The sequence below is a fragment of the Nanorana parkeri genome, unplaced genomic scaffold (assembly GCF_000935625.1).
Source record: "Nanorana parkeri isolate BGI_ZX_2015 unplaced genomic scaffold, ASM93562v1 scaffold504, whole genome shotgun sequence".
Classification (NCBI taxonomy): domain Eukaryota; kingdom Metazoa; phylum Chordata; class Amphibia; order Anura; family Dicroglossidae; genus Nanorana; species Nanorana parkeri.
The window spans coordinates 1,000,804-1,022,567 of record NW_017306772.1 but is presented as its reverse complement, the minus strand read 5'-3'; the positions used below and the strand labels follow the sequence as shown (position 1 = coordinate 1,022,567).

Below are 21,764 nucleotides of genomic sequence, written 5' to 3'. Positions count from 1 at the left end.
GGCAGTAAATCCAGACACAAGACCGATGGCAGGATAGGGCAAGAGATGGTGGGGGGCACCATTCACCCGGCAGTGATTAAAGAGCCGGCAGAGAGCTGGGAGCAAGCCAAAAATACATAAACACACAGCACAGCAGCCTTCAGGCACACTATGAGGCAGCACTGGGGTTCGGCCATTAGGACCCAGCAAGCAGCCACCTGAATACAGAGCCTGCCGCCTCTCCCTGCTGCATGGTGTTCTCGCCAGGAGGACAGTCAGAAAAGGTGATGCTTTCATCTATGTGCCTAAGTTCTGTGTTCTGTTTGTAGCTCTCTATAACTGATGGAATGAATCTGCATTTCTGTATAAAGTACTGTTGGGAGTTGTAGTCCTCAATAGCTGGTACCATTCTGCATTTCTGGATAAAGTGTTGCTGAGAGTTGTAGACCTCTATATCCATTACCATTCTTTTCTGGATAAAGTATTGGCTGTGGGGGGATGTGAGGGAACGGAGTGAGGGATAGTTTCTGAATATTTCAAGCGCATTTATTGTGCACTTCTTTCTTTCTATTATTATTACATTGAAATATATAATGACATCATTATACAAGTCATCATAATGCAGAATTAGTGGGAGTGAGTGAGCTTGTTCCCCTGCTCTCAGGTGGCCAGTGCTGTCTTTTGGTGATCAGTGGGGCTCTCTCAGGTGGCTAGTTTGGGCTCTCAGGTGGCTAGTTCGGGCTCTCAGGTGGCCACTGGGGCTCTCAGGTGGCCAGTGCAGGCTCTCAGGTGGCTTGTTCGGGCTCTCAGGTGGCCAGTGTGGGCTTTCAGGTGGACAGTGGGGCTGTCAGATGGGCAGTGTGGGCATTATAAGAGCGGGGGGGGGCCAAAACAAATCTTTCACCAGGGCCCATTGTTCCTTAGATCCGTCACTGCCTTACGCAAACCCTGTGTAACCCTAGAATTAACCCTTTCTCTAACACAAACATTGACCCGCCCATTTATAAACTTAAAGCCTTATTTGCATTATCACATGTCCTGCACAGGATCCTCTTTACATAAGATCAATGTTCCTGCATCCCTCTAATTCCTGCTTCCGAAATCTTTCCCCAAGCCTCATGAATGCTGTGATGGTAGCTACGCTTTTAAATGCACTATTTCTTGTTGGGGAAAGGATAAATGAGGAAACATTCCCATACCACACTAAACATGATCAGTTTAGAATTCAGAAGATATACAGTGATGTAAGTAACAAGGAAGATAGAAATAAAGTTATTAAAGTATCGTGGGAAATTGTTTTATAACTAGATCATGAAAAGAACATTTGGAGTATTTTATGCTCTAAAGTGGCTGAAGAATAAATCTTTCAGCCTATTGTGCCAGAACTGTTTATATGATCAGGACCAGACATCCTGCAGCACTTGGCACAAAAAAAGTGACATGTAACAATTGTTTTATGCATCTGAGGATTCATCTGAGAGTTTGATAAGTTCCACAGAATCAAACACCATTATCCACTTAATTTTACAATGGAGGCACTCTGGGATACAGCTGTAATTATATATCTACGATCAGCATTACCACTTTATTGAATGAATAATGCATGCTAGTTTGATAGTTTGAACTCTGTGGAGGCTGCTGGCAAAGATTAATCTCTGACTCTGTTTACCTTTTCAATTATTCACAGCAGAAAATAACAACATAAACACCCATTCTGAATGCTTGTCTCTATTGCTGTCATATAGAAGTCCGGTAGAGGAATATTTTCCTGCTCAGGTATGGAACCCATAACATAACAACTGGTGAGCAATTCTAGAGGAGTCATTTGCTGGATATGTTGTAACAGAATTCTGTTGTCATTTCATCTGCTTTTAGTGCAGCTATACGTCTTGATATGGACTGAATTGTGATTTATTGTATTAATAAATAATTAGGAGCACATCTTTGGATATAATGTCTAGTGTCTATTATTGTAACTCGCAAACAATCACCCAGTTAGTTGAATGAAGCTGCAGCTTATTAATTTGTCATTAATTATAAATATTCATTTGTGACAAGGCAGATGGTACTTCACTTTCATCACCAATTTTTTCTAGGAGCAAAAACATCACTAAAGTGATTTTTTTTAAAACAGTTATCAAATATGTGTCTAAAAAAGGGATTATGGGATATTTTCACAGAATCATTGAAAGGTGTGCCAGGTCTCCAAAAGAGAAAAATAAGGATGTCTGGACAAAACAAGATTTAGATGTATTATAATGTTTTCCAGTAAGGGTGGCCATACTATATTGTTAGCCTGATGTGGCAGTCACCCAAGGATATGGCCAAGTATGGCTTCTTTAGAGGGACAACATTAGCACTTTTGATTGTTGTAAATGTTTGATTTTGCAAGTACGGCTCAATCCTTCTTTATATCCTGCTTTATATTGAAAGGGCTAAAGACAGAATAAACACTTGAGCAACAAATGCACAATATTACCTAAGTCTAACAGATTAAAGTAGATGTCAAGCCTTACTAAATGCTATTTAGTTTGCTACAGCTTGGTGTGTAATAAGCATTTGCTAACACATTGGCAACAGGAAATGATGGTAAAAAGAAGAAACAGTACAAATATTCCATGGCCCTTCGGCCCCCTTAATCCTTGTGCTGTGGTATGTTATTTCACACATTATGAAGCATGTTAATATGAGTTGCATTAAGGCAGCCCATTATTTTTTTCTATATTGAAGTGGCTTATACATTTAAATGGGCTGCCAGTAAATCCCAGCACACTAAAAACCAGAACTGACCCTTTTTTCCCTACGCAGCAGACCATAGCTGCAGCCAAAGTCCCTTGCCTTAGTTGGCTGGGGTGCTGTTCAGAATTAATACACTATTGCTTGCACGCTGCAGTATCAGACATTACCGCAATGCTCAGGTGTCATTCGGCCTTATGCATTGTATACATTGTAAATAAAACTCTTTCAAAACTTCATTACCTGCAGTTTACTTTTAGTGAGGGGACCAAGCAGTGTTCAGTTTGCTGGACATTCACTGAACAATTAAAAACATTTACAAACCCCAAACATAGTGCCTGACTGAAGTCTATGGAAGCCAAGTCTTGTTATTTTTTCAAGACCAGTTTGCAAGCTTTTGGGGAGAAAGGACATGAGTAGCTGGGTAGTGCCATGGAGGACAAGTACCACTGAAACAAAATTTAAAAGAAATACTGCTCAGCGGGGAGCAGATTTTTAAATAAGACTCAAAAGGAAAACATTAAAAATACCCATTTCCTTTGAATAACATGCTTGGGGGTGCCCTAAACTTTCGCTTGAAGTGGTGCACCTGTATAATGTAAAGATAAATGGTATGGAGACCACGGTCAAATATGAATGTATCTACAGTATCTCACAGAAGTGAGTACACCCCTCATATTTTTGTAAATATTTTATTATATCATTTCATGTGACGACACAGAAGAGATGACACTTTGCTACAATGTAAAGTAGTGTAGTGTACAGCTTGTATATCAGTGTACATTTGCTGTAAAAAAATAACTGAACACGCAGCCATTAATGTCTAAACCGCTGGCAACAAAAGTGAGAACACCACTAAGTGAAAATGTCCAAATTGGGACAAATTAGCCATTTTCCCTCCCCAGTGTCATGTGACTCGTTAGTGTTACAAGGTCTTAGGTGTTTCAAATGGGAGCAGGTGTGTTAAATTTGGTGGTATCGCTCTCATTCTCTCATACTAGTCACTGGAAGTTCAACATGGCACCTCATGGTAAAGAACTCTCTGAGGATCTGAAAAAAAGAATTGTTGTTCTACATAAAGATGGCCGAGGCTATAAGAAGATTGCCAAGACCCTGAAACTGAGCTGCAACACGGTGGCCAAGACCATAAAGCAGTTTAACAGGACAGGTTCCACTCAGAACAGGCCTCGACATGGTCGACTAAAGAAGTTGAGTGCACGTGCTCAGCGTCATATCCAGAGGTCGTCTTTGGGAAATAGACGAATGAGTGCTGCCAGCATTGCTGCAGAGGTTGAAGGGGTGGGAGGTCAGCCTGTCAGTGCTCAGACCATACGCCGCACACTGCATCAAATTGGTCTGCATGGCTGTCATCCCAGAAGGAAGCCTCTTCTAAAGATGATGCACAAGAAAGCCGGCAAACAGTTTGCTGAAGACAAGCAGACTAAGGACATGGATTACTGGAACCATGTCCTGTGGTCTGATGAGACCAAGATAAACTTATTTGGTTCAGATGGTGTCAAGCGTGTGTGGCGGCAACCAGGTGAGGAGTACAAAGACAAGTGTGTCTTGCCTACAGTCAAGCATTGTGGTGGGAGTGTCATGGTCTGGGGCTGCATGAGTGCTGCCGGCACTGGGGAGCTACAGTTCATTGAAGGAACCATGAATGCCAATATATACTGTGACATACTGAAGCAGAGCATGATCCCTCCCTTCGGAGACTGGGCCGCAGGGCAGCATTCCAACATGATAACAACCCCAAACACCAAAACCTCCAAGACGACCACTGCCTTTGCCTAAAAAGCTGAGGGTAAAGGTGATGGACTTGCCAAGCATGTCTCCAGACCTAAACCTTATTGAGCATCTGTGGGGCATCCACAAACGGAAGGTGGAGGAGCACAAGGTCTCTAACATCCACCAGCTCGTGATGTCGTCATGGAGAAGTGGAAGAGGACTCCAGTGGCAACCTGTGAAGCTCTGGTGAACTCCATGCCCAAGAGGGTTAAGGCAGTGCTGGAAAATAATGGTGGCCACACAAAATATTGACACTTTGGGCCAAATTTGGACATTTTCACTTAGGGGTGTACTCACTTTTGTTGCCAGCGGTTTAGACATTAATGGCTGTGTGTCGAGTTATTTTGAGGGGACAGCAAATGTACACTGATATACAAGCTGTACACTCACTACTTTACATTGTAGCAAAGTGTCGTTTCTTCAGTGTCGTCACATGAAATGATATAATAAAATATTTAAAAAAATGTGAGGGGTGTACTCACTTCTGTGAGATACTGTATATGATATGTCTAGCAGCTGTGTGAGCTTTATAAAAAAGGTATCTAAATGTTAAAAAATATTTAAACAGCGCTATAAAGGAATGCTTCTAGGTATAACTAAACCCGCCATAAAGTGTTCATTTAACTCAAAAACATTTAACCACATAAAACAACATATTATAAAGTGCTACAGTGACTGTGTTCTATAAGACTTTCAATAAATGATGAATATATACACTGAGTGGCCAGATTATTATGACCACCCCATCAGTACTTCGTTGGGCCACGAGATGACTTTGTTGGGCCGCCTCGTGATGGCAAAAGTCGCCGGGAGTCTGTTTAAACAGCCTCAATGCTGGCGATGTACACTGTACGTCGTCAGTCACGAAGGGGTTAAACACTTTAACAACAGCTGCTCTTGAACATTTAACAAATTCTGCTGTTTTGCTGATACTCACTCCATGGCTCCGAGCGCCAACAATCATCCACGTTCAAAGGCTGTTAAATCGCGTTTTTTACCCATATCGTCAGAAAAAAATCACTTCTACTGTCGTGGTAAACAACCTGCTTCCCTATTTATAATGGTCTGGCCCTCTAGCAACTTCAGCACGAAATTGTAGTTAATTATAGCTAATTTGCCTACAAACGTCAGGTGGTCATAATAATCTGGCCACTCAGTGTATATATATCTTAGTGTATTTATCTCCAGTCCAACAAAGTGACGAATACATCCAACCCGTCAAACACTTAAAACATTTTGAGGTTTCCAGATGCTGATTCTACAAATTCAAAGTCAACAAATTGCTTCGCTTATCTGACATACTGGTTTGAATCTGAAGGCAACCACCACTGCATAGAGGTGAAGTTCTGACAATAGTATGAGTACTACAAGGTCACATTCTATCGGGTGTGTGCAGAAAGGTGGAGGGACCACAGTGGTGTATCAGTAAATCCACATTAGAAAGAAGATTTAATAGATTGGCAGGATTATACACCATTGACGGATTTGTCGCTTTGTTATTGGACAGGAGATACAGTATATACACATTGATAGATATGTGTTCATCATGTATTGAAAGTTTTATATAACACAGTCACTGAAGCACTTTATAATATGTTGTTTTATGTGATTGAATGTTTTTAAGTTACTGGAACACTTTATGGTAGGTATAGATATACCTAGAAACATTAGTTAACATTACAGCGCTGTGTAAAATATTTTATAGCACCTGTATAACGTACTCCAGCAAAAGTCACATTAACAAAGAAGTAAAAACATTTGCCACTAAATTACATTTCTTTCACTGCTTGATTCTGTTTGTAATAAAATGGGGTGGGGTCCCCCCTTCATAATCCATAGCGGACCCTTATCCTTAATGAAGATCTGGTATGAGTTTTGAGGAGGAAACCTAATGCAATAAAAAAAAACTGTGTGGGCTCCCCCTAAAAATTCATACTAGATCCTTTTATTCCAGCAACCAATGACACTATGGCCCACACAACATCACTGGCCAGGGCCACACATTCATTGGTAGTCATACTGCCACTAAATACATGACTTCCAGCTTCCCCAGCTGGAAGTTTAACAGGTGGGTGGACAGGCCAAATCTGGCCATTTTGCTCACCCGTTCAAGGAACTCCGGATGGATAAAGAGTTTGAGTCTCATCCCTACTTACTGTTAAATGCAACAATAATATTTTTGATATTCTCACCTTCAATCTCTGCCACAACCATGCATGTGTGTGATTTCATCTGAAATCAAGAAAAACAGAAATGCATTAGTATCATACTTAGATTCACAGTTTGTGCATAGAATATTAGTCCACCAAACAAAATATAGGAACCACAATGAAGGCCCAGCTGCACTGCACCAGTGGACAGTACGGCAGCCTGAACCCTTTACAAACAGGAATGTGCTACAATCGGTCAGCAACATAATGTGAGTAGCCTTGTACAGCCTCTGGCAGTCCTGGTCGCCTAAACAACAATCTACATTGGCTATGCAGAAATCCTGCTCTGGTCGTAACTATTATCTTCCACACAAAAGTATGTCCAAGTACCAAGGGATGAATTCTTCTTCAGTAGCAAATATGTGGTTACAGTTCATGCTTCCAGCGAACTATTAGTGCTATTAGCTTCAGTATTTTGTTTTACACGCGGGTTTACTATAACAAAAATTACAGCGAAAATTTCCACGCTAACATTTTTTATGATCAATATTGTAATAAACGTATATCAGCAATGTACAACATGTATGAACACGAAAAACATAAATGCACTTGCTTATCTGCTCTTTGAATATATTTTTATTGGAATTTTATGTGGTGACTATATCTTTGTTATCTCACTCTCTGCATATAAATACATAGCAGTTCTGTCTATTTTGATGATTTTTATAGAATTTCAGATAAAGATTTTTAAACAACTCGCCTGTTGCTATCCATATACATCATTAGCTGGGAAGACCCCAGTCAGTCAGGTGATAGCCTTTGATCTTGTGTCAAAGAAGTCATAGTGTAGTATCCAGACATGTGATCTCAAGTAACGTGGCTCCAAGCATGGGATAGTCACATGCTGAAGCATGATTTTTTTTTTTTCTAGTAACTGGCTTTGGTATGCAGACAAATTATTTCTCCCTTTACTATAGGAATTGGCTAGAAAATATTAAAGGGAATGTGTAGTGTGTTTGTATTTATTTAATTTATTATAACGTTAGGTGCTAGAAACGTAACTTATAAAAATGCCTTTGCCTTTTTTTAAAGCAGCACTCCAGCCAAAACCATCAAGATAAAAATGAATAGCACAATAAAAGATACAATAACAAAACCAGCTTTTGTGGCAATATTCACCTTCTATTCAGAGATTTACCCCTCAGTCATTTTCTTAGATGTCCTTAATCAGATGGCCAGCATCTTTCAACCCATTTGCTCTGAGCCCAGGTCATTCTGGACTCACCCCAGCCTGTGACTGGACAGTGAAAGGAGAAGCAGGACAGTGATGAGCTCATCTCTCTCTGTCAATCTGTTTTCTAGAGGTGCACCGAAATGGAAATTTCAAAAACAAAACCGAAATAAAAAAAATGTCAGGCCGAAACCGACACCAAAACCAAAAATGTTTTTTATTTAAATTTTTAAAAAAAATCAAATATTTTATTTGTATGTACAAACACTCAGCGATCACTGATCGCTGAGTGTTTGCATTGGCTTTCCTGCAGGGAGGAGAGCTCAGCCTCCTGTGACAGCCCACACACCGCTCTGCCGGACTGTGACAGGAGGCTGAGCGGTGTGGGAGGAGAGGCGCCGGCCGCTCACAGCACTCTCCTCCCGTAGCGCTTGGCCGCCTGTGACAGTTTCTCTCCTCCCCGCTGGGACACAGAGCAGCGCCCAGCGGGGAGGAAAGAAACCAGGGATGTGCTGCTGTATCGGCAGGAAAATTGCACTTTCGGCATTTATCCAAAAGTGCCATTTTCGGACAATATGGTTCGGCGGCTGATATATCGGTGCATCCCTACTGTTTTCTCTTCCTATCATCATGCTTCCTGTCAGCACATGCACTGATTGACTGCTTGCACTGCTTCTTCCTCTCACACTATGTCCCAGAACCTGCAAAAGGCAGATACCAGGTAAAATACAGTTACTTACGGTGCTTGCATTTAAAAAGAAATGTAATGATGGATAAATAATTACTAAGCTACATTAATGTGTGTCTTTTATACCTGCCCATAGTTCAGCTTTAAGCCAGGTAAATATGAAATTAAGATTATATTTTATATTTGAATTTTCAGCCAATATGTGGAGGTCCAGGCTAATTTCTATATGTTTAGCTGCCTATTCTTATCTGATATGTTAAAAAAAAGATGGTTTACCAAGCTTAGTAGCTAAAACTCCAATTTATAGCACACAGCTGAATGAGGCAGGGAATCACTCATCCACCTCTTTCCCCCACCTAGGTTCCTTTTTAGATTGCACTGTACAAATTTAGAAGAAAATGACAGCATAATGCCCTGTGAATCCTGATTCCAGTGTCCACGCCATAGATCGGATTGGAGAAGAGAGGGAATGTCTTGCATCCGGCTCTGTATCCTAGAACCCCTGGGCCCCCCCTAAGCACTAGATGCTTGACTAGTTACCTTTGGTCCCCTGGGGAAGCGCAAATAGTGAAACAGATCGGGATAAACACTTGATAAGCAAGCCAGCCAGAATTACCACAGTGTGGGACATTTGCAAATCTCTCATATGATACATATGATACTCCAGGCATTCCTGTATATTCTCTGGCGGCATATTAAGGATAATATGGGGGAATTTTACCATGTCTTGATGATTTCTTTTATACAATTTTGTATCAGTATTTATAAATAAATCTTTTTGGTTTTACTTATGCAATGGTCATTACGCCATATCTGGTAAGGATAATGACCATAAATTATTGGTGCTGTGAAGCAGCTGTGCCGTATTTGTTCTATTTTTTTTATTAAAGAACACAATACATGTAGTTCACAGTGAACACATAAAAGGGAAAAACAAAATGACTTCTGTTCTTGAAAACTGTCCATAATGACAGATGTTTGAATGAATATTCAGCATGTATTCAACTTGCATTTGTCGTAGTTGTAGGTAATAAATGTAATTTGCCATTCTTTTACACAGAATTTCTTCAAAGCAATTCAGGACCAAGCAATCATTGCTGCTAGTTCCTTGACTATGAAATTCACTGCTACAAATTGCTATAGCTAAAAGCTTGCCATTTTCTTCCACATGCTAAAAAAATATACATATATTTATTTTACTGCAGCAGAGTAACTGAAGGACCTTTACGTGAGTATGTAAAGCATACTTTACATAGATATGAATATGGCATGATTATGATGAAAATGTCTTCTGCTAGTCAATGTTCACACCTGACTGTTATTTGCAAAATTCTTTTATGGTTTTATTTGAATATGCTTCTTCATAGGTGTCCTCAGTGAACCAGCTTCAATGTGGTTAAACCACTGTAAAGCCTCCCCCACTGTTATACATTGGGATGGTGTAAGGCAAAAATATTATTTAATTTGGACAAAAAGAAAACGTGTTCCTTCGAAGTGAAGATCAAGAAAAAGCGAATTACAAAAATGAAAGAAAATTATAGTAATGCTGATATTGATAATAGGATTCACTGGAAGTGTTAATAGTTATCCTCTAGGGGTTGGTTTTCGTGTTAGTGGGCTTTAAAATGATATTTTAGGGCAGGGGTCCTCAAACTTTTTAAACATGGGGCCAGTTCACTGTCCCTCAGACATTGCTGGGGGCCGGATCATAGTTTAAAAAACAGGGGAGCGTGGCTGTGGAGCCACACCGCCATGCCCCCTCCCGTCCCAGAACAAAGGGGGAACGTTTGTGAGCAATTGCTGTGCATTCCAGCAGCTGCTGCTCTGGTGTGAATAAGCCCTTACTTAGAGGGTATATATAAATATTTTTAACAACTTCTTTAATAAACAAAATATTTTTTCAATACAATTAATTTCTCTTAGCCTGGAACATGTACTAGCATGATTTCTTATTATTTTCTACAGCTCAAGTATTTGTTATTGATCACAAGAATTGGGCATGTAGACTGCCCTGTCTTACCTCTCTGCAGCGGCATGCAGCTTTGGGAGAGGCAGGGAGATGGCATCACTTCATATTCCAGTTCTCTTCTTATTGGCCACCCTACAAGAGCCTGTGCTGGCGTGCACCCAAAGTTGGAGGGGCGCAGCTGCAATGGCGTTACGCTGCTAAAGGAACCAAGGCATTTGGTTTGCCTCGGCGCAGTCGCGCAGGCCGAACACAGAAGCTGCCAAGCTTCCGGAACTGCCTGTGTGTCTTCCCTGACACCTAGGCGGGGCCGGCTGAATGACGATCTCTCGCTGGACCCCGGCGGCGGTCGGGCGGCTGATTGATTGCTATATGTTGTTTAGGGCGGCTGGGCCTATTTTAACTGCTTGAAGACCAGGTGTTTAGACCCCTTTCCCATCCAGGCCATTTTTCAGTATTCAGCGCTGCGGTACTTTGATTGACATTTATTCCATCCTGCAATGCTGTAATGAAATTCATTTTTTACAATTTATTGGGGATAGATAGAGCTTTCTTTTGGTGTTATTTAATCACCACTGCGGTTTTTATTTTTTTCCTATATTTCGGGGAAAATTACAGAAAATTTTCAAAAAAAAGTGTTTTTTTTACATTATGTTAGGAAACATTTATTATCACCCAATTTTTTGGTAAAACATAAAAGACGGGGTCACGTCGGGTAAATAGACACCAAACATGTCAAGCTTAAAAATTGCGCGCACTCGCAAAAAATCACCATACCCAAAATTGGCCATAGGCGACGCTTTAAAAACTTTTACAGCTCATCAGTTTAGTGTTATCAGTTAATGATGTCCCTAGAATTATTGCTCACACTGCGACGTTCGCGACGATATGGAACATGTGCGGCGTAATGGGCGCAATCGTCATTTTCGCAGGTATGCGCACCCGATGCATGTTTGCATGCGTGTATGTATTGGTGGGGACTTTAAAAAAAAAAAGTTTTTTCTTAAATTCTTTTTTATGTGTAACTTTAAAATAAAAAATGCAATCTTTAATTTTGTTTCCTATTTTTTTTCCCACTTAACTTTATTGCTATTACATAGGGGGCTAAGAAACCCCCTTATGTGATAGCAAAAGATGTGACAGGTCCTCTTTATGGAGACATCAGGGGTCTCCAAGACCCCTAATGTCACCTAGGACCCCCGAAGAAACGGATGAAGCAGAGATCTGCTTCATCAGCTTGTCTCCAGCATCTGAAGCTGGAGAGTGACACAAGAATGCGGAAGTGATGTAATATACATCACTTCTGCATTCTTACTGCGGAGAGGGGACCGGAGGGAGGTCGTGTGCCGACCTCCCTCTGATCCCATGTCAGAGAGGCACTATGCTGGTCCTGGGCTCAGTGGAGCCCAGGATCAGCGTGACAACGGGAGGAGGGGGACACGGGCCGACCGCCCATACAAGCGATCCGCTCTATAGCCGGCGGATCGCTTGTATGTTAACAGGCATCGCTGCCTGATTTTAAAGACACGTGCAAGTGGGCGTGGCTTATCTAGAGAGCTCCCGGCCGGCGTTTTTTTTACAACGGCCGGCCGGGAGGTAGTAAAGGTAGGGGCCTGCAGCTCCTCGGCCTTGACACCCGAACGGGCTGGGCCAAGGACCCTGGCGAGCCGGATGTGGCCCGCAGGCCGTAGTTTGAGGACCCCTGTTTTAGGGGTTAAGTGCTGGCCGCAGGGGAGTTAAGGGAATACCAAGAATGTTCCGTTTCTTATCTCCCCCTTGACTTATTCAGTTTCTTATCTCCCCCTTGACTCATCACTGTGAGTGACCGGGACTGCACCACTGGTCTCCATTCCCTGAAGAGGGGCCACAAAGGGTCAGGTGAGTATAAAAGGTGTTAGAGCAGACACCTCAAAGAAAATAGTGGAACAAATTGAGTGACATAAATTTGCAGGGGGTCAGATTATGTGTTTAGGGGGCCACACTTACTTAATTGCAGAAGATGATTAAATCACTTTACTAATTAATTATAATAATAACTGTAAATTACAATATTTATCCCTGTATCACACAGAAGGAGCAGCTTTCAAAATAAAGCCTTCCTATGTAAAACGACAGTTACAGGTAGTCTACAAGTGTCATTGAGTAAATACAATGCAACAATGTATTGTTGCATTGTATTTATTATTTCATTCAGAGATAGGTCAGATGTGTGACGTTTGATCAGCATATGACAGTTAATCAGCTAAAGGAATGTTTTAACTTTAAAAAAGTCAGAAACCTCATTTTAGTTTAATGTAAATAAGAAAGATTATAGCATAAACTGTATACCTTTTATTTACACCAAAACTGCTATTTTAAAAGCTAACACTGGTCAAAATAGACAAAAAACATCTTAATATTGTTAATGTCTTTATGTCTAGAGATTACAAGTAAAATAATTTTTGCAAGAAAATATTGCCAAAACAAATCATAGTTTGTCCCCTCCAAAAAAATGTTTTGTAAATGTAGGGCAGCACAGTGGCGTAGTCTCGGCCAAGTCACTATCTGCAAGAATTTTGCATATTCTCCCTGTGCTTGCGTGGGTTTGCTCCCACACTCCAAAGACATGCTGGTAGGTTAATTGGTTCCTGTTTAAATTGGCCCTGTATGTATGTGTGTGAGATAGGGACCTTAGATTGTAAGCTCCTTGAGGGTAGGGACTGATATGAATGTGAAACTATGTTAAGCTCTGCGTAAAATTGTCAGCGATATATAAATACCTGTAATAATGTATATATTAAAAAATGACAAAGTTATCACTGAACAAACAAGTGAGAATGTAACAATTGCTCTGGTCCATAAGAGATATAAAGGCACGAGTGCTGAAGTGGTTAGACATCCACTGTATCCTTTTACTACACTACACTACACTACTACAGTGTTAAAGTGCTGTTTTCCTTATACAATGCAAAATGTTTTCCCCATGTATGGAAATGAAGAGTATATTTATTGATTTGACATATCTATAATGTACAGTAACCAGTTTGGTAAACTTTTTTTAATGTGTGATTTTTGTTTCTTTTTATATTTTTTGATAGAATAAAATAATGTTCTTTTATCTTTTTGCAATACCAAACCTCTTCAAATTTCTCTAAAAATATGTTTATCTAGTGTGTAATGTATGTACTACTTAATGACAAAGTTATCGCCGAACAAACATGCCCGTAGTGAAAATGTAAAAATTGCCCTGGTCCATAAGGCGTATACAGGTATCAGTGCTGAAGTGGTTAAACAATCACTGTACCCTTTTACCACATTCAATGTTAAAGTGCTGTTTTTCTTATAAAAAATGTTCACGTATGATATCTACTTATATGTATTTGTATTGATTTAATGTATCCACATTTTAGATTATGTTTAGTTTGGTAAACTCTTTTCAATGTGTGATTTTTGTTTCTTTTTATATTTTTAGATAGAATACAATAATGTTGTTTTATCTTTTTGAAATAGCAATTGGAATATAAATTTCTCTTAAAAATGGTTTCCTACTGTGTAATGTATGTATTACTTAATAAAAAAAAAGTTATTGCCAAACAAACAAGCCAATATTGAAAATTTAAAAATGCCACATTTCTCTAAAAAATATTTTTCTGGTGTGAAATATATTTATTATTTAATGTCAAAGTTATCGCCGAACAAACATGCTCATAGTGAAAATGTAAAAAATGCTCGGGTCCATAAGGTTTATACAGGTACAAGTGCTAATGTGGTTAAACAATCACTGTACCCTTTTTGTTAAAGTGTTGTTTATCTTATAAAATGCTAAAAGCATGCTAAATGCTTTTATATACATCCTAAATATATTGTTGCTCTTTTACCTGTAAATTCACAATACCAGTTGCCTTGACTATACGTGACCTCCATGGTTTCAGAAGGAATGTCTGGCAAGTCATGCATTGTATTTACATGCTCACTGTGACTCCACTTATATTCAGCTCTGCATGAAACTAATGAACAGTTTATATTTTGCAGATGGCTTTAGCAACATGATGTAATAATGGAAAAAAAAAGGCTGCACTGGGTGTGCAGAGAGGGAAAGTGCTTGAAATGGCCTGAGGATATCTGCTGGCAACATTTAGAAATTGTCACTTCAGTTTAAGTCAAAAGATTTGTCTTTACTCATTACAGCCTTTGCAGTCTCAAAGAACAAAACTGGTAAAATTTCCAGCGATAGTGCCTACCTTCTGAATTTAAAATCGGTACTAACCAAAAGAAGTGGGGATTATAGTAAGCATAAGGCTGAACTACATGGGCAATTTTCATTTATGCAGCTCTAATTGTAATTGCATAAGAACAATCACTCTTTATGGAGTCATGATGTTGCTGTAACTAGTTCCAATTTGTAAAAAGCTGCTTGTGCAAAATAATAAAGTAATACTTTGCAAATTATTTCAGGTCAGGCATATATTCTGTATGGTATGTCCATGTGTCAAAATAAACATTCACTTGATTGCTGGATGCATCTCAAACATTTTGAAGCATGCCAAACATCAGATATACTGTATTAGTTTCATTTAAAATTATATCTAAAGTCAAAACTTTTTTATATAGTTTTGGAGAGGTTATGGAAGGGTTAAAGCCCATGTTAGGTGTTTGGCCTTACTTCTTGAGAAGGAAATCTACATTTAGATAGTTGTCACCGGAACATGTCCCCATTTTTATGTATTCATTAATACAGGTATTTACAGTATATAGAGTCATCACATCACATCGGTCCCTGCACTCAAAAAGCTTACATTTAAAGGTCACTATCTTTTAGGGAGGAAACCCATGCAAGCACAGAGAGAATATGCAGACTCCATCCAAATATTGTTGTGGCTGAACGTGAATATGAAGCGGGGACCTCAGTGATGCAAGACTGAAGTGCTAACCACTAAACCCATGTGCTTATACGTTGGAAGACTTTCCTTTCTTCCTGTTCTGTTTACAACTCAAACTGCTGGGTTTTCTCTCACTTTAATTCCCAGTGACAATGGTCACTAGGACACATACAGTGGCACATAGGCAGCTAAAAAAAAAAACTAAAAACGGACAAAATTAAAAACCCTTCCTTAATTTTAAAAGAAATGCAATACACCTGATGCAGACACCTAATTACTGCCCATTCCACACTTTTGTTTACAATCAAGGCTGGATTTTCTACATAACTAACATAGGCTGCGGCCTAAAGCAACAAGTCTGCCAGGGGCAGCACAAAGTTTCTAACAAATTATGTTGCTGACTACCAGTAACACATTCTCGTGTACATTGAAAAGTTCTAGACTCTTTCTCTGTCTGCCAGTGACATTTGACTGGTTCCATATTGAAAATGTTACTACAGAGTTTGTGTATTTTTGTTGGTGTAAGTCCAGTTCACCTATACTGGCTCCTATCTACAGTAATACTATACCCAATTACATAGTTAGTGTTGGAACCTAAAATAATTGACATCTATGATACAGCTTTGATGGAAAGGTTCCTTGATATCGTGAACTCCCCGTGACTGTTTGATAGGCAAATAAAGACCATCAAAGGGTTCCTGGGGCTGGACACTGATCAAAGGAGATCCGCTGGACTGTCATGTCCTGGGGCAAGCCCGACCCCCTGCTGGTATTTACTGCCCACACCTATGTCAGCAAGGCATATATGCTGGGATGGGGGCAGGGGCATATGATGGAACCTTCTTCCTGTGTGACACTAACCTAGCTCACCAGCAAGACCTTTGGACAAGACAAGTCTTTCTGAACTCTGCAATCAAGAAAGTGATTCGCTGAGACCGTTAGTCATGTTGAAAAAAGGCACAAGTCCATTGAGTTTAACCTATAGAGAAACGGAGAAAAAAAAAACCAAAGGGAGAAGAAAAGCCTAAACAGAACCCTATGACCACAGCTACCCCCAGTTGATCCAATGGAAGGCAAAAAAATCCTATAAAGCATGGTTCAATTTGCTCCAACAGGGGAAAAAATTCCTTCCTGATACCATAAGGTAATTGGATATTCCCTGGATCAACAATCTCTGATGCTTAATATACCTATTAGAATTCAATATCCAGTAATGTTCTGTGCATTTAGGAATACAGCCAGATATTTTTTTAAACAAAATATATACACAAAAAAATAGTTTCTTCTCATTTCAAACGGATTCGGATTTTTATTACCTTAGTTTGTCAGATTTTGGATCCGAAATTTGATTATGGTTCGTTATTCAGATTTTGGATCATCCGACTTTTTGTTTCAGAACGATTCAGAATTTTGTTTCAGATCTATTCAGATGGGGTCCTTTAACTATAAGTTATTTATTAATAATGTATTATTATTAATTATTTTTGGTGATTTTTTGGGGGTCATTTTAGTCCTGACAGCGTGTATTTTCCTACTGCATTTATCGTCTCTCTCTACTCCACAATAGGAAGTCACATGACTGTGCCTGTAACGCAATCCCCAGCAGCCAAAATAAACATCGGATTGGCCAGAGAAAGGTCAAGTTTAGTTTGGATGGATCCAAATTTTCGTTAAACATTCAGATTTGTTTGCATTCGGATGCGTTGGAATTTGGGAATTTGGATGCTTTCAAATGTCAGAATTTAAGGAAATTCATACAAATTTACGTTTGGAACTAAACAAAATTTACATTTCTAGTCTACAATCCCATCAGTCCCTGTCCTTAAGGAGATTACAAACTAAGGTCCCTTTTTCACATAGAGGCACATTCAGACAGGAGACATACAACCTTCCAGCATGTCTTTGGAGTGTGGGGGTAAAGCAGAGTACCCGGAGGAAAACCACACAAGGACAGGCAAAACAGAAGTGCTAACCACTGTGCCACTCCTAGGGAATCATAGCTATAATAACATAATCCATGTGCTCACTGAAAATATACTGTCCTTTAATTGTTCTTGTCCTTTACTATAGCCAAGTTTGTTTTAATCAGCATTCAAATTTCTTTCTTTAATTGTTAGCCAAAATTGCACAGCATATAGTTATCATGTAGTCACTAAATTTAAATAACTGGCAGACCCTTTGGCTGCACTAATCATTTTGAACATCAGTTATTGAAAGTCAGTGACAAGACGACAGCTATATACTTTGCAACTTGCACTGGCAATGTCATATATTTGTACAGCACTTGAGATATTTGGCTAGTGTATGGGATAAGATATGGGATAAGATAGCTGTCATGTAGTAATTGACATTGAATAAATGGTGCTCAAATTTACTAGTACATGGTTCTTAACAGAAACAGATTTCTATGCTACCTTCTACGCATGCCAAATTTAGTGTGTATCCTGTGGAACAGTATCTACCAAGTCATCCTGGTGCAATAACAAGACATTATTGGGTTATCTTTCTGCACACTGTGGTATTGTGTGGCAATCCCACTGTAGAACTGGGTGTAATAGTCACCCAGGACTCTCAGCCAGAGGGGCTTAGCAGTTCCAGGGAACAAAATCTTTTGCTGGGAAAGAACTATCTTTGCAGTTCTCTCCAGGTTTTCTGGATTTGGCATGGGATCCTGGAACTGGGAGATTTCTAAGAGAATTGGGAGGGATGAAATCTCCATTCCTGGGTCCATTGTTTAGTAGTGGCCAGCACCTAATTGCACACCTGTGCACAGCATTTATGGGAAGGGTGCTGGCTAATGTTCTGGGCTCCAGCTGGGAAGAGGAACAGAAGTTTTCAGGAGTCAGGAGGACTCCACCCAGAGATCAGAGGGGTGTCAGGTAGCTGTGTGTGCTAGAGGCACAGGGAAGACAGCCAAGGAGGCTAAAGCTGGCCACACACCTTACAACCATCGCAAGACTTTAAAAATTTAAAAAACGTACGATCTGCCCATCTTGGACAGGCAGATCGTACTTGCAATCATCGCAAGCACGCCCCGCTGAGGGGCAGGCTTCCGATGACCGCAATGCTGAACGGGCAGTGTGCGCTTGCTCACACCGGCCCGTGCGGCAGTTATCTCACGATCATGCTACAAAACCCGCCGAAAATCATACGATTCTCGCCTGGTTTTCGAACATGTTCGAAAGACAAAAGTCGTGCGACCGTACAGTAGAAACGGCAGTACGTCTTCCACACACCTTGCGATAATCGTACGATCGCGGGATTTCCCGCGATTATCGTATGATTATCGCAAGGTGTGTGGGCACCTTTAGAGAGCTAGTTACACATGGATGACCGCAATGCTGAACGGGCAGTGTGCGCTTGCGCACACCGGTCCGTGCGGCAGTTATCTCACGATTTCCCGCGATTATCGTATGATTATCGCAAGGTGTGTGGGCACCTTTAGAGAGCTAGTTACACATGGAGTATGTGCGACAATCTTTGGTCGGTGAGACATTGTCTACTTGCTGAAATATAAGCAGACTATATGTTGTGTTGATAGAAGAAATAAAAAGACTGTCCTGTTTATGTTAAAAACGGCTTCAAGACTGGTCCTTAAAGGAGAACTATGGGGTCAGTGTTTTTCACCATAGTTCTCCTTGGGGTAACGGGAGGACGCTAGTTTTTGTCCTCCCGTTACCCCAGTATACCGCGAGCTAAAGCTCGCGGTATACTGAGACGCCGCACCTGGAGCGGATCCCGACTTAGATGACGGGATCCACCCAGCTGCGTGAGTGACAGCTGGCTCTGCCTATCTAGAGGCAGAGCCAGCTGTACCCGCCCCCTCCCCTGTCCGTTCCGCCAGTCAGCGCTGGCAGATCGGAGCGGGGAGAGGGGAATCCAGCCCCTCCCCCTGTCACGGCAGAGAGCCGTGAGAGGATCGAGAGGTGAGGGAACCCGGTATGTGTTCTCTCACCTCCCGATCTACTGAGCCGACCTGTGACAGTCTCATTGTCACAGGTCGGCTTAGAACTATGAGGTGAGTGGAAATCACTCATGTCATAGTTCTCCTTTAAGCGCTCACCATATGTGCTAGGTTCCCCAAACATCACAACACTTATAATTTTACCTGAATTTGGGCTCAGCTCACCTACAGCTAGCATTTCATTTTTGGGTAGGTTCCAGATATGTGATCACAATACTGAAGTGCAATACTGGTTGCACTAATTATTTTCAGCTGCTTATTGTTTATATTTTGTTAATAGGTTCAGTATTAGTTCAATATCCACATACAAGATATGCCAAACTGTGTTGTAGCATAATTAGAAGAATCCAGGATTTGATTAAAATCAATCCAAGCTAGCAAGGGCTGTACTATTCACATATCCAGTAAGTGGTCATCTGGTTTTCATCACATGGCAACCAAGACAATGAAACTAGTACAGATAAGCAAACCAATCCACAGCTCTTTAATTACAGATGCTGAGATACACAAAGTACATCATGGGTGTATGCTCCAAAATCCATAGATTTTGACTTTTTATTCTCTGCATGATATCTCATGCATTACATACATATATGTACTGCACATTTTTTTAAGATTACTATAAAAGTGAAAAAACACACAGGGTTATTCACAAAAGGGTGAAGAGTTTAGAGAAGACAGGAGAAGTGAACAATCTAGGCCAGGGTTGCCCATAAGGTCGATCGCGATCTATCAGTCGCTCGCAAAGCTAACGCTGGTAGATCACGGGTCAACTCCCTGCCCTGAACTACTGTGCTAGAGTGGCCAATGTGTCAGACGCTGAAACATCTGACACAATGTCCAATACATTTTGTCCACCCCTCCCCGCCCGCAGTGTCAGATACATTTGGCCCGCCCTTCCCAGCCCGCAGCATTGAACACATTGGAGCTGCTCCTCCCTGCCTGCAGTGTCGGACACACCAGCGCGCCTGAAGAGGCGGGAGAGCCAGGAAGCATGTAGTTACTACTGGCAACTTAAGTTATAACCCAGGTATGCACATGCATGTATGATGCTTAATCTTACCTGTCTGAGCTACTGTATGTTCCTCCTCTGGCTTTCTCACACAGTGTTTCAAGTGTCAGACTTATCCCACTTTCCCAGTCACCATGGGGGAAAAATGATTGGCTGTGTAGTATATTGTAATACCCCCTTCTTAAGGGTTTGTTCACACCAATTACAGTGTGTTCCAGTGCCGTTAGCAGCTGGAACACACTGTATCGCATACTAAACTCCCCCCTGCGTTCTGGGGCGGTCCTGTGCGATCGCAAAAAATGCTGCATGCACTAGTTTTTGCAATCGCACTGGACCAGAACGCAGACATTGCTGTGCCACGCGTTCAGGTGCGGGCAATTCCACTGCCCGAGAACACAAGGGGGAATTTAGTATGCAATACAGTGCATACTTGGTAGTGCAAATACACTGTAATTGGTGTGAACAAGCTTTTTTGGTCTAGATTGCTCACTTCTCCTGTCTTCTCCAAACTCTTCACCCTTTTGTAAATAACCCTGACAATGTTTTACACTGCATTATACAGAAATGCCCATATGTTCAATTATATCTAACATTGTATGATCATTAAAACAAGCTTTTGCTTTGCCGATGCTAAGCAAGAGATTTATGGTTCCACTGGAAATACTTGTATTCTCTTATGCTTATATTCTCTTATACTTGTGCTGCTCTGCTTAATCACCAAGAGTGAAGAGAGAAAATCATGTATAAGCTCCAAATGGTGGTATGGCATTAACATTTATAAAGGGTTGAGGATTCTGTTCTCACCCCCACATGACAGCATTGGGTGCCTAAACAGCTAATCACTAAGCACTAGCACAGTGGCATGAGAGGAAGGGAAGTTGCATGTCCCCCCCATACCCAGAAGTGTCAGAAGCTTCATGACCTTTAGTTAAAACGTTTTATAAAGAAATATATTATATGCTATACCTTCCTCCAGGGCGAGCAGCTTAAAAAGGAACCTATCAAGTACAGAAATATAGGAGGTGCCCTTGTTCAGTTTTGAAACTGCATGTTCAGAGCCTGGCATGTCAAAATATTTTTTTGTAAGAAATCCCTTCTATGTGATGTATCTCTGCTTCAACCAAAGTTTGAATTAACTTTTTTTTGCCTTGATTGATGTATAAAAAAATATCAGGGTATGGTAATGGTTTCACGACATTCTCTATATGTATAGTGTGTTAAGTATAAATAGTGCACAGTATACATAGAGCACAGTGGCATAGCGGTTAGCGCTTCTGTCTTGCAATATCGGGGGTCCCTGGTTTGAATCACAGCCAGGTCACTATCTGCCAGGAGTTTGCATGTTCTCCTTGTACTTGTGTGGATTTCCTCTGGGCACTTCTGTTTCC

The 21,764-nt window shown here is 40.7% G+C and overlaps 1 protein-coding gene across 1 annotated transcript in view; it reads right to left on the bottom strand.

Moving 5' to 3' along the window:
• SUSD1 (sushi domain containing 1) overlaps positions 1–21,764 on the bottom strand; it is a 123,014-nt gene that overhangs the window by 13,567 nt on the left and 87,683 nt on the right. Inside the window, exon 21 of the mRNA XM_018561150.1 lies at positions 6,699–6,738. Coding sequence (XP_018416652.1) covers positions 6,699–6,738 — 40 coding nt within the window. The remainder of the gene's footprint in view (positions 1–6,698; positions 6,739–21,764) is intronic.